General features: G+C 41.5%; 1 protein-coding gene across 1 annotated transcript in view; it reads right to left on the bottom strand.

Annotated features, from left to right (window-relative positions):
• Positions 1–8,051, bottom strand: part of PPP4R3A (protein phosphatase 4 regulatory subunit 3A) — a 45,220-nt gene extending 37,169 nt beyond the window's left edge. Inside the window, exon 1 of the mRNA XM_027638001.1 lies at positions 7,465–8,051. Coding sequence (XP_027493802.1) covers positions 7,465–7,606 — 142 coding nt within the window. The 5' untranslated portion in view covers positions 7,607–8,051. The remainder of the gene's footprint in view (positions 1–7,464) is intronic.
• Positions 8,052–13,427: the final 5,376 nt, after the last annotated feature.

The raw sequence follows: 13,427 nt of genomic DNA, 5'->3' as shown, positions 1-13,427 counted from the left end.
AGGTAATCATAATACTAGAATATTTGCCACATATTCTCACAAAAGCTACAGTAAAGAAAAACTAAAATGCTTCTACCACCTCAAATGAAAACCTGAGAACTTGAAGACAAGTGAACAAACCATTTGGATTTGAAACACATACTTGGAAATTAAACCCGTACTTTCAAATGCCACAACATAATCAACAAAGGTTGGCCAGTTTTCACTATCAGAGGAGTATATGAAATATAAAATCCACAGCAAGAAATATCCCAAACCAAAGCCTGCAAAAGAGGTATCACCATCCTCAATCTAACAGGTTACTGTTACAAAAAAACCCTCCACACTCCCTTGCTGAAGAACTGCTACTGACTAATAGAAGATCACAGAATCATACAATGATTTGGACTGGAAGGGACCTTTAAAGGCCATCTAGTCCAATCCCCACTGCAATAAGCAGGGATACCTTCAAGTAGATCATGTTGCCCTGACCTTAAATGATTCCAGGGATGAGGCATCTACCACCTCTCTGGGCAACCTGTCCCAGTATTTCGCTGCTCACAGCAAAGAATTTCTTTCTTTCATCTAGTCTAAATCTACTCTCTTTTAGTTTAAAACCATTACCTCTTGTCCTGTGTCTACAGGTCCTATTACAAAGTCTGTCCACATCTTTTTTAAAGACTCCTTTAAACACTGAAGGGTTGTAATAAGATTTCCCCTGAACCTTCTCCAAGCTGAAAGACCCAAGCTCTCTCAGCCTTGCCTCATAAGAGAGGTGTTCCACACCCTTCTGACCATTTCTGTGGCCCTCCTCTGGACCCAGTCTTTCCTGTGCTGCAGGCTCCACAGCTGAACACAGCACTCCAGGTGGGGTCTCAGCAGAGGGAAGCAGAGGGGCAGAACCCCCTCCCTTGACCTGCTGCCCAGGCTGCTTTTGACGCAGCCCAGGACACGACTGGCTGTGAGCGCACACGGGCAGCTCCCGGAGAGCCTCCCACCCACCAGCAGCACCAAGTCCTTCTTGCCAGGGCTGCTCTTGATCTGTTCATCTCCCCTCTGGACTGATACCATGGGCTGCCCTGACCCAAGTGCAGCACCTTGCACCTCATGAGGTTCACACAGGCCCACATCCCGAGCTTGTCCAGATCCCTCTGGATGGCATCCTGTCCCTCTAGCATGTCAACTGCACCATTTCAGCTCGGTGTCATCTGCAAAACTGCTCAGGGTGCACTCGACCCCTCTGTCTACTGCACTGATGAACATGTTCAGTTGGGGGAAGTGAGGGAAGAGACTGAAGAACCAGATCACAGAACTTCACTTGCTCTAAGAGTGCAATTCTATTAAAGAATTACATAAATATCGGAATATTTTGTTGTCTGTAAGAAAGGTTATTACTTCATGAATTTAAAAGCTTTACCAAAATATTATTACATTCATTAGCTTCCCATGCATGTGATAATCAAGTAAAATTAATTTTTGTTATAATTAACTTACCAGTGAAAGCTGTTTGTTCCTCATTTCTAAGTCTTTTGTTCTACAAGAAGCAGCCTTCACTAACAAAGCTGGTTTGAGAAGCTATCAGCTTGTCTCAACTACAAACTCAGACACTATCCAACAACAAAACTTAAATAAATACCCTTCAAGGGAAAACAAAGACAACAGAAAAGCTCTCACCTCAAATCCAAATATACTACCCTTTCTTTTTTTGAGAGTTTTTCCAGTTTTCTAACCTGTGTCTAACCTTACTTACCTGTAAGTAAGCAGCTTACTTACTTAAGTGTAACAGCAAAACTAAAGAAAAAAGTAATCACAAACCATAGAGCGGGACAGAGAAGGAAAACATTTAAGATGAGCTTTACTGATGAAATCCAATAAACTGCTCATACTTTGGCCATAGTCTCAAGCTTTGAATTTTGGGTTTGCCTAACGAACATCTAAAACCAGCAAAACCCTTTTCCATTATGATCATCAGCTACAGACAGTATCTCACTTCAGTCTTGCTTTCAAAGTCCAGCTTCTACTCCATGAAGTTTCAGAATATTATTTTGTGCTATTAACTTAGCTAACTACCTTCTACAAAGTCCTTCCTGTCTAGAAAGATTTAATACCAGCAAGTATGAATTAGAATCTTCAAAGAATCAAAAGTAATTGATAATTTCAACATTGCATTTTAACTGCTGAACACAGACCTACAGACACAGAAATCCCAAAATTAGCAGAGTATCATACATAACTTGAATGCCATGTTTGACAAAATACTATTTAAAAAAAATCTGAACACAACTGAATGCAGACATTTAATCTTCTGAGCCAGAAGCAGACACCAGAGAATAACTTCTTTACTAGACTTGTCACCAAAGAGCATTTCTTCTTCTCTACTAAACCTGACACTTGTGGGAAAGCCAAATCAAGCCTTATAAGGCTTGATTTGCTTCTCATTACCACATGATTCAACTTTATTCCTCACCATTCCAGACAACAGAAAAACACTAATCCGAAGATAGACACATACTGAAAGATAAACTGTGCTCTATAACTAATAACTGCTCCATCCTTCTGAAGAATACAATGCTCCATTTGTGCAATATGTTCCACAAGAAGGGCTCAACAACTCCACATCAGTGACTACTCCACTAGCCCACTAGTTGTTTCAGTGAGTGTATTTTCATACAGTAAGTTTTACAGGATCAGGCCTCTTCCTGGTATGAGGTAGCCTTAGGTCTCTGTTACTTGCATCTGGAAACCAGGCAGCAGTAACAGATGTCTGAAACAGAGATATATTCTTTAGCAAAAAGGTTACAGAAATCTAACATACCACAAATAAACTTCTTTTCCATTCAAAGTCATTATCAGTATTGATTTCTAAATACAGTCTCAGATGCTTCTGTCATAAGCAATTACTTTCTATGTACACAGTTTTCTCTGTATTTTGTAGCACTATCATAGAAACTGTTAAGACTATTCAGTCTACTTTATAAAAGTACACCAACAAAATTCATCTTTGTTGACGCAATGACTCTATTCAAAGTCAGGTAAGACCTGAAAACCCACCCTAAAGCAAGCTATGTTTTTAATAAACACTCCAAAATTATGCAGATCTCATTATTTTTCTAAATTATAGCCTTGAATGAATTTATAAACGTAACTGCAAGATATTGGTGCCAGAAGGTAACATCTGAAACCACCCATAAATAAAAAAACTGATTTGCAGAATTCTGTTATCTGCCACTGTAATGCAATACAGCACAGCTGGGAGGTTTGTTAGTACAAAACCACCATTCTGTGCTGTGGAAGGAACGTGTGTATAGGGAACGACTTGCTCAAGAGATTACATACAGATATTCCATCTATTTTCAACTATATTTAGAAATCACCAAATATCCCAATCCCAAATATCCCAGTCTTAAAGTGAAAATCTGCAGCCTTGTTTACATATGTGCATATGGAGGAGACCAGTTGATCTGGAACACTGCTCCTGTCCCATCAAACTGTTATGTGGATTCTTCCTCAAAAAACAAACAAAAAAAAACCAGTGCTGCTCATTACCCCTCACTGGTATAAACATGTTTACAGTTAAATGAAAATTTCAATGCAAGAGCTGTTTTTTGCAAGATGCCACAGAAGTTTAAGTTCTGCAATCAGTTCTGCTGCAACTTAATTACAGAAACTAACCCACAGAAACTCAGAAAACAGCTCAAATGGAGGTCCAGGAACATGCTCTCCATTACAAGAAACTACTCCTCAGCCTAACACATTTCTGAATGGTCAAACTAAATATTAAGGGGATAATCAGGAGAAAAGAAAAAAAAACCCCACCAGAATAATACATCCTCCTCCCTGCTTTTTTCATTTTGATCTAAGATAAGTATTGTGTTGCTTTCCTAAAAATAAGTAAACTAAATTAATCCATTGAGTTTGAGCAAGGTAAAATAAACTTAAGACAAATTTTGTCTAAGCTTCTGCTAGTAGTACAGAGTTACTGATGCCTCCACTAAAGAAACAGCCAGGATGGGTGTCTGCCCTGTAGCAAAAGTGATTAACACACAGACTTCAGAAGCAGCAAACTACAACTTCTGAATGAAAATGGTGATATAGTTCCTAAGATAGTTGGCAAACATGGCCTCCAGTGGAGGGGTTCACTTTGGCTCCTCAGAAAGTTTAGGTACAGGACAAGTAAGTTTTAATTAAAGGTTTAAGCCTTCAAATTAACAAGTAGTTGAATAGAAAAGTTTATTTAGAGATCACTTCAGTCATTTGGGCTCAGCACAAAAAAAGGCAATCTAAGACCATGCAGTAAAACCCAAGAAGCAGATAGACATTTTAAGAATGAGGTAGGCCATAGAAGCCTAAAATACCATGTGAGAAATGGGTAAGAAATCAAAGGCTCTTGACTACACTGAGAAACTCACATGGAAGGAGACAATTCGTAAGAAAAGATTTCACAATTGCTCTACTGCAATTCAAGTAGAATACACTGCAACTAGGAATCACACTGAGAAACTTTCCGGGGTTTTAAATAAAAAGTTAGCAGGTAATAAAGTGGAAAAAAGTTACATTTTCCTGCTTCAAAGCATAATATATCCAGTCTGACAGCAGTTTATGGTATTTCTGTTCTAAAATTGATTACTCCAAATTGCCAGCAATGCCTCTTACAGTTTAGTGCCTGGAAACATTACACATCTCAGAGAGCAACACAAATCACTCATCTACTTTAATTCTTTTAAGATGGTGTTAAAAAACACCACCAACACAACTTAAAAAAACACTTCTATATACTAAAAAACCCTTTTATTCAGTTCTTATCCCTTCAACTCCAGAGAACAGCTTACCTTAGACCTGGCATACAGATTGTATTTCCCTTATCTTAACACCCTGACCATGCCATAAAATCTCAACCACTTGTAAAGCAGCCTATTACACCAAGTCATGGCTGCAAAATCCAAAGACTGAACTATGAGCTAGCTCACTCAGTCAGCCAAACAAATCTCGGCTAGTTCTGTTGTTGCTCTGTGCACAGCCAAACTGGCCCTTCAACAGGAGCAGGAATTTCCCATACACAGCAGAAACTACTGCTCACATCCCCACGACCTCCCCTACTCAAGAAAGGGAGCCTTCACCTTCATGCTGATCCCAAGGTATCCTGTCAGCTTCCTGGAGTAAGTCAGTAAGAACATGCCAGTGTGCACAGGATGAAGCTCAGCTCAAAGGCTAGGAAAAGCTGGTTTAGAAATGCAGGAAGGAAGAAGTTTCATTGTGGAAGGAGGAGGAGCTGACAAAGAAAGACAATACAAGAACGCAATGGAAACAGGGAGGCAAACGGTGTATAGGGCAGGTTCCTACTACTGCTGTGTCTTCGATAACTGGGAAAAAGTGAAAAATAACAGTCAACTACTTTGTTTAGTTAAAAAGCATGCAAGGGAACACATAAATGGCACAGTATCTAAAACATAAGTCTGGAGTTACCTTTTTCAAAATCACTTGCTTAGGTAAAAATGACTGTCTTCAAAATTAGCCCACAAACAGACACTGGGAGTAAATAAAATATAAATCAAATTTTATGAGGTGTTTACACAAGCAAGTTAGAAAAACCTAGCCTATTAATAGAGTGCACATTTACCCAGGACTGATACTACCTACTATATTAAGAACTTAAGCTCTGTATATTATTCAATACTTTGAAATACATGTGGTTTTAGAGAGGTCTAATGGGTGTATCCTACCAAACACACATCTGTGTATTAGGTGCAATTAGCAAGTCTGAGACAGTCCTGCTTTGATTAGAGTATCTCAGCTATACAAACACAAAGCAATGACTTCATTTTTGGGTTTACACCAATTTGTATCTTCCTTCTTACAGATGTTCATTTACAACAAATAAGATGGTAACAATGGTTCAATTCAAGATCTAATCAGTCTTAGGCATATATATTCCACTAAAAGTTAATAAAGGGATTTTAGTTTGAATGGGCTATTTCTTCACAAGCAGGTTATGAACTGCAGTTCTTTTACTTTCTTTTCTAAAAAAAAAAAAAAAAAATCAAGATCTTGTTAATGTATAGGAGACATGACAGTTTTTAAACATGACCCCATCAGCCATGTAGGCAGCCAGGACAGTACCTACAACAAAATATGGTGTAAAAATTAGCTTAAAAACTTAGTGATAAGCTTTATAATTCCTTCCCTCATGTTGAAACTAAACTAAGTCTATTTCTGTTTTGGATGTTTTCTCTTACACTATGAAGCTGCTCAAACTTTAAACGCATGTTCCTCACTGTAAAATAAATAAAATCAAGTATCATTTTAACTTTTTAAAGTATAATCAAGAAACTACAAGACCCTGAGATTCATGCTTATCAGAAGCTCAATTATGAAAATCCTGCTCAGATGACTCATCCCTCCATATCAGTTTATGATCCTTGCTGCAGAGATTATTGTTCAGTTTGTCAGAACTTTCTGAAATAGTAAAAATTATTCTCAAGTTGCTTTTCATCCTAGTTCCTACAATGAAAAAGCCTAAAAAATAAAATTACAAGGTCTGTTGACAGTCACCATCTACAACTAGATCTACAAGTCACTAAATACAGTAGCTACGCAGCTGAAAAAGTAGTAAGTCATGCACTGACAAACTTTAATAGCAAAATGGTACAAGCTTGACATTGCAAAGTGTACATTTTAAAATCTACTCTGATCATAGCAGTCATGAACTCACTTAACCAATAATGAAGACTAGTCCAAATATGTAGCCACAAGGCTAGATACTACTAATCAACTTACACTATCGACGTATGTTGCCAAAAAACGTGAAGAAAGTTGATAATGCATCATTTTACATTTATTTACAGGAAGACCTAAAACTGCTGAAGGACTGAGAGCTCCCATTCCATTTAAAAAAAGAAGAAAAAAAGGTATCTCTGAAAATGCTGTTCTGTCCACTGTATTGTCTTTATTACCGTAACAACTGTACTTTGGTAACTGTTGATAGACTGTCTTACATAATTCTAAAACCTACCAAAGAAAAAGGCGGGGGATAAGAAGGGTGTTAATCATCCAAGAACCGTTCAAAAACATGTAATACAAACCGAGACCTCAGTTTTGAACAACTTTCACGAGGGGATTGTTTCCAGAAACATCCACGACAGAATATATCACAATAATCAGTTTTGAAAACGGAATACATTAGGTATCTAATAATAGATCACTAGATAGCCAAACGCATACAAGATTTACAACAAGACCTGAAAGCATTTTGCAAGCAACATTGTGTATTCAGTATGAACTAAGTGCCTACCATGCTCGCACTTGATGGCACCCTTCTATTTTTTTCACTTGGCCTAACACAAATGAACGCTGGTTAGTGCCTACTTGCTTTTAGAAATAACATTTGAATTACCCAGCAAAACATTAAGGCAACAGACCCAAAGCTACACCCAGTTCCTTTTCTGGGTAGGACGAGGAAAGACTGTACCTTCAGCCATACACACTTACCATCACTCTCTGCCCTGACTAGCAGGGACATGCCCTTGAGCCTCTCCACGTAGCAAGAGGACACATGCCCTGTGCCTCGATCATCCCACTGGCGGTCCTCATTTAGCGTGTAAACCTTCACCCTCCGCCGGGTGTCCGTCATCCTGCCGCCTGCCACACCGCAGCCACCACTCTGGCTCACAGTCGCTGGAGCAGCGGAAGGCTGGTCGGGGGCCAGGACCCCTCTGCGGAGGGGAGCGGGAAAGAAGGGAGCAGCCCCACACGGGCACGCCAAGCAAGCTCTTCTTACTTCTCTTCAGTGCCCCAACGGGATCCTCATTATCGAGGATAACAGAGGACTGGGGTGCGCAAGGGAAGAGGGGGAACAAGGGGTGAAGATGTGAAAGGGGAGCTGCTCCTCCAGGGACAGTCAGGCGCTGCACAAAAGGCGAGTAAGCCTACGCAGGGCAGAGCCGCAGAGAGAAGGGAGGCTCTTTGCAGGGCGAAGGGCAGGCAGGAGAGGCGGTGAAGACGAGATCCCGGAGGAGAAGTGGATCCACGGGAGTGGAAGCAACGGCGGACAGCGGCTGGCGGGCAGTGACAGGGGCAGGCGGCCCTGGAGGCCGGGACCCTGCCGAGGAAAGAAGACGGGGCCCTGGCGAGGCCGGAGGGAAGCAGAGGAGGGGAGGCAGGCGGGAGAGGGGCCGCTCGCCCCGGCCCGGAGCCTGGCTCTATTGTGCAGCAGCTGCCCAGGCCCGAAGCCCCTCGCTCGCCGTCCGTCAGCGCGGGGCTCCGCGGAGCCGCCCTCCTTCCCGCCGGCGCTGCCCGCGGCCTGCGGACGTTGCCCGGCCCGCGGCGGGGTAAACGACCGTCCGGGCTCAGCGCCCCGTCTCCCCCATGGGCTCCGGTCGCAGGCGGCTGTTTCACTCCCAGCTCGACTCCGCCGCCATGTTCTTCTTCCTCCTCCTCCTCCTCCTCCTCCTCCTCCTCCTCCCGGTGCTGCGGCGGCTCAGTCCCGACTCCCCAGCGCGCCCTGCGACGTGGCCGCGCTTCCAGACGCTCGGCGGCCCGGCCGGCAGACAGACGCTGTGCCCTGCGGAGGGAGGGGACGAGCGACAGCGACTGGTGCGGCCCGTCCAGCCCAGCTCCCTCCGGCCCCGGCTCCGCCTCAGTCACTGCGCAGCCGCCATCTTGGTTTCACCTCTCACTGGAGGCGCGGGGTCTCCCAGCCAGCGGCGGCACGGGCCGCCCGCCGGCAGTTAAAGGGCCAGCGGCCCCGCGCGCCTCTGCGCGGGCGGGACGCGTGTGGGGCACCGGCCGCGCCGTCTCCGCGGGCCTGGGCAGAGGCACCGCCTGAGCCCGGCTTTTCCTTTTTTTTTTTTTTTTTCTTCTTAATTTTTATTCTGAGTGAATCCCAAGGTTAAACAGATTTTGGTTGGGCATCTGTTGGATCTTCACAGTCGGAGATGGGATCAAACAATTGCAATAATAGAAGCTGTCGAGGCTCTGCTTCTACCACTCCTGCCAACATCTGAGCATATGTTTGACAGACTTCCCTAAAATGCGCAAAAACACTGGTACATTTGGGACCCCACAGACACCACTGCAGGAGAGAGTCCATTTCACAGTGCATTGAGATACACAGTGGCTATGGGAGCTCACTGCAATATATACTCCATTAGATCCACTTACTTTTATTTTATGCTTTCGAATAAGTAGTTACTTGTTTATCAAAGTGAGTTGTACTGAGGCTGGTTTGAGCCAAAACCACAGACTACAAACTTTCACCACAGAATTAATTACATGTCACAAGGAAGCTTCCAGTGAAGCCCTGTTTTCCTTTCTCCATCTTCTATTTTGCTTGCCCCATGAGGAAGGCAGTGTTTGACTACAGAATTGATATTCAGTTTCTGGACAGGCTCCTCAAAAACGTGGTCACAGCCCCAAGCCTGACAGAGTTCAAGAAGCATTTGGACAATACTCTCAGGCACATGGTGTGATTCTTGTGATGTCCTGTGCATGGCCAGGAATTGATGATCCTTGTGGGTCCCTTCCAACTCAAGAATATTCTGTTATTCTGTGGTTCTTGATGTGCCTGGACAAAGCCATTTGGTCTTTGCTTTTGTGCCTGGCATTGATGCCCAAGGGCTGTTTAAGAATACAAGAGCCTTCAGGAGTGTTGTTTGGGTGCCCATGATGTAGCTGAAGGTATGTTATGCTCATTTTTCTCAGGATACTGTTCTTGGCTAAAGCAGTGAAAGGTTTAAAGAGATTCAGATGTCTGAGAACTGTGGATTGTGGCCCGGATGAAGGGAAGCCACCACCCAGCATGCGCACAGAAAGGCACTCATCACCTTCATTTTGTGCCCTGCGCAGCCCCCAAGGGGGTGTGCCTGGGGAAGTGCTGTGGCAGAATTTCTCTTAGGCTCTTCTGGAGATGGATTTCTGTGACTTCAGAAAAGATTGATGTCACTTAGAGAAACCCCTGTAGAACCATTATACTCACATAGGATTTACAAATTGTACCCTCTTGTGGCCATCAGATTAAGTATAGACCACGCTGCTCACTGCAGTTTTGATTATTTTTTTGGTGCATTGAAAACAAGAAGTTCAATCAGATTTCCATTTGCATGGTTGGCTTTATGAAAATTTTAGGTTCAGCTTCTTTTAATGGGCCTTGTGTTCTTTTGATATCAACTTGAACAATGCTCGACCTGATAATAGTGCCTACTTGTCAGGTCTTATCCCAATTCTCGTTGTATTTGGAAAGGGGTTTTATTTTTTCAAACGTTTCCACCTCAGCGATTCCAGAAGAAAGGCTGGGCATCGAGAGCAACTTCCTGTGCTGGAAAGGAGTTGTGAAAGAAAAAAATCACTCTGTTTATTCTTCTTGGAGTTATGAGTTAGAAAGCAAAAGTGTGTCAGGTCATTTCCTTCTCTCCATTTCTAGAGGTTTGATAGTTTGTGTCCATAAGGAAATACCTTCAGGCACCATGAGAGGCCATTATTAACTGAGTTAAAAGGTTAGGCTCCCTTAGTCCCTGTAAATAATAAAGGACCTTGCTCTGATAGAGGTTTTGGCCCACCAGGAATTGAGTAACAACTGAGGAAATGGAATATTGAATACAGTTTTAAACTTCTCATATTCATAGGAAAGGAACTGCATATGGATCAACATAATAGAAATAAGCCTAAACTGGTTTTACCAGAGAGAGCCACTTTCTTGCACAGCAGTCAAGACTAAAGAACAAGATGACTTTTTCTTTCAGTGTCTAATTATAATTTGGGGATAGGAAATTGCATTGTTATTACGAACTTCAGATCACACATATAGGTACACATATGTACTGAGGCATTATTAGAGTTCCTAAAACTCCTAGCTAATTATTTTCTGACAAAAAAAAAATCATACTAGGGAAACTAATGACTTCAGACTTGGTTATGGTGAAGATTATTGCTAGAATAAAACTCTGTGCTTGCCTGAGTGTATAGATATGGCTACATTCACCATATGCAAACAAGGTTACAATCCATAGTACATACACACATATGGATGTTGGCTATGTCTCCTTGTTCCCAAGGCATGTGTTCTAACTTGTGCCCCAAAAAGCTGCGGAAAATGAATTACTGAGTGAAAAGAAAAAATTACAGAGAAAAATTATCAAAGTAGAGGGAGTCTATAAAGAAGAAGATGTCTAAAAAGAAGTCAGGCTATTGTGATCAAGAAAGAGGGGAGATTTAGAAAAATACACTTCTAGTTTAGTGCGGAAGCAAACACAGCAGTTTGAAATAAATACATACAATAGAATAAAGGCAAACATAGCAATAATTACAAGTTATGAAGCACAGAAAAATGGATAAGAATGCCAAGAAATAAGCATGGTTGATAGTTTTAGGAACAGCTCAAGTTTTCTAAATCTTAACTCTTTTATAGGCCTATTATATCTAGATTTTAAAAAATCTTGATATTGATACAGAAAAAATAGAACTGTTTAATAAATAAATTTGTTCTGTACTTGAAAGAATATGTGATGTATTTGTATCATATGATGATGACTAAATGCTTTTCTGGTCATTATTAAGAAGAATATTAAACAACCTCTCTTAGACAGAAATATTTTCAAATATGCAGGTCCTAAAGAACTTGCATTTGAGAGTCCTAAAGAGATTTGCATGTCTGATCTCAGGAAGCATAAGACCTTATTAATTTTTAATAAAGCTTAAATTATTGCAGAAATTTCTGCAAGACATGAAGACTGACTGTAAGTATTCAAATTGGACAAGTGAGAACACAGGTAATAGTAGACTGACTTATCTGACATCAGTCACAGTCAATAAATGCTGATACAAAATGCAGTAAGGAATTATAAGATGAACATAAAGCAGTAGCAGGTGATGTGGCTTTAAGGAAAAATGTTTAATTTCTAGCTAAATTACAGAATTGCTTTTAAGGGTAATGATGCAGATATAATATACTTGGATAGTTCTCAAGTGTTTTTCTGGAAAGTCAATGTTGTATTCTATGAAGAAAGCTCACACTGCATGGGTCAGATATGAGGTGACTGGCATAGCTCAAAAGGAGTTATCGATCAGAGGAGATGATTCTGGATGATTGTGCAGAAATGGAGAGTAGGACTGATGCTATTTAGGATTTGTTGTAACATTGACTTTAGAAAGTCAACGTGAAATCTCTGTGAATGAAAGCTGTTTATGATTCAGAGAGCCTGGAAGAATGGCAAGAAATGGCCGAGGACAGAGGGGTCAGAAACAGACAGGTTCACCTACTGAAGGTGCTGATGTAGAAGGAATGGCTTAGCCTGGGATAGCTGGGGAGGTTACTGACAGCTGCTTCTGGCTCATTCCAGCTTTATAAATGTCTATGAGCTCATGAGCACTTCCCAGTCATCACTGCATTTTTAAGGCAAGCAATGACACTTCCGCTTAAAATTCCGAGTTGAAAACAGTGTAGACTCAAGACCTAATGGATGAGCAGCTCAGGCACCCAGGGTGGGGACGCCATGGTCAGCCAGGAGTGGTCGTGCTCTGACTTACACCTCCTAAATGGGACCCTTCAGATACAGCCAAATACAGGGTCACATCTATAGGAATAAATAGTAAGGCAGGTCTGAAAGAAGCTAGGCTGCATAGTAAACAAGCAATCCAACACAAACTTCTTATGTAGATCTGTGTCTATAAGATCTGATACGTTTTGGGTATTTTGTAAAGTAGCATGCTGTGGAAGAATGTAACATCAGAAATAAAAGCAGCTTTAATGCCACATTCTAGAATTCTAATGTCCTCACTGTTAACAGATTATAAGAAATTGAAAAGGTTAGAGAGGACTGCTCTGAAGAACTTTATTTTTTTGCAGATCCATTTGTTGCCCTTCAACCTCTTGGATTTCTGCAGCATGCACTCTTTTGCAGCCATACCCTATGAATCATGTCTCAGATGCTGCTGCTCAGCTTTCACATCCTGCCACAGATCCCTGAGAAGCAGTAGCCCTGTTCTTGTACCTGAACCACAAACATGAACCTGTGTAGGTCAGCAGTTGAAAGTCTGTGACTCTTCTTCCTACATAATGTGCATATGAATCCCCTCAACAGAAATGTCATCTCTTTCAATATTGTCATCTTAATTTTCACAGTACTAAAAGACTCTTGTCTTCCAAGCAGATCTTGTTTTTAAGAGTACTGTGCAATGCACAGTCATGCAAAGGCTGTATTTGTTTTGAATTCCTGTATACTTCTCTGGAAATGCTACACTTTATCTAAATATGTAAGCCTCATTATCAAAAGACTGAAGAATTTCAAAGCACTGCTGAAGCTATTGGATGCAGGGAACACTTCTGGGTCATTTATTCATCCAACAGTGAAAATTCCCCTCTTTCTAAGAGGGAAACTCCAAGACATATGAATTATGCTAGCTGTCCCTATGCAGTGCATATTTCAATTTTTACATTCATTATTGTGCATGTTGACTGT

The sequence above is a fragment of the Corapipo altera genome, unplaced genomic scaffold (assembly GCF_003945725.1).
Source record: "Corapipo altera isolate COAL_440 unplaced genomic scaffold, ASM394572v1 23, whole genome shotgun sequence".
Classification (NCBI taxonomy): domain Eukaryota; kingdom Metazoa; phylum Chordata; class Aves; order Passeriformes; family Pipridae; genus Corapipo; species Corapipo altera.
Note: the sequence above shows the minus strand (reverse complement) of the source record. Positions and strands in the feature narration are given on the sequence as shown.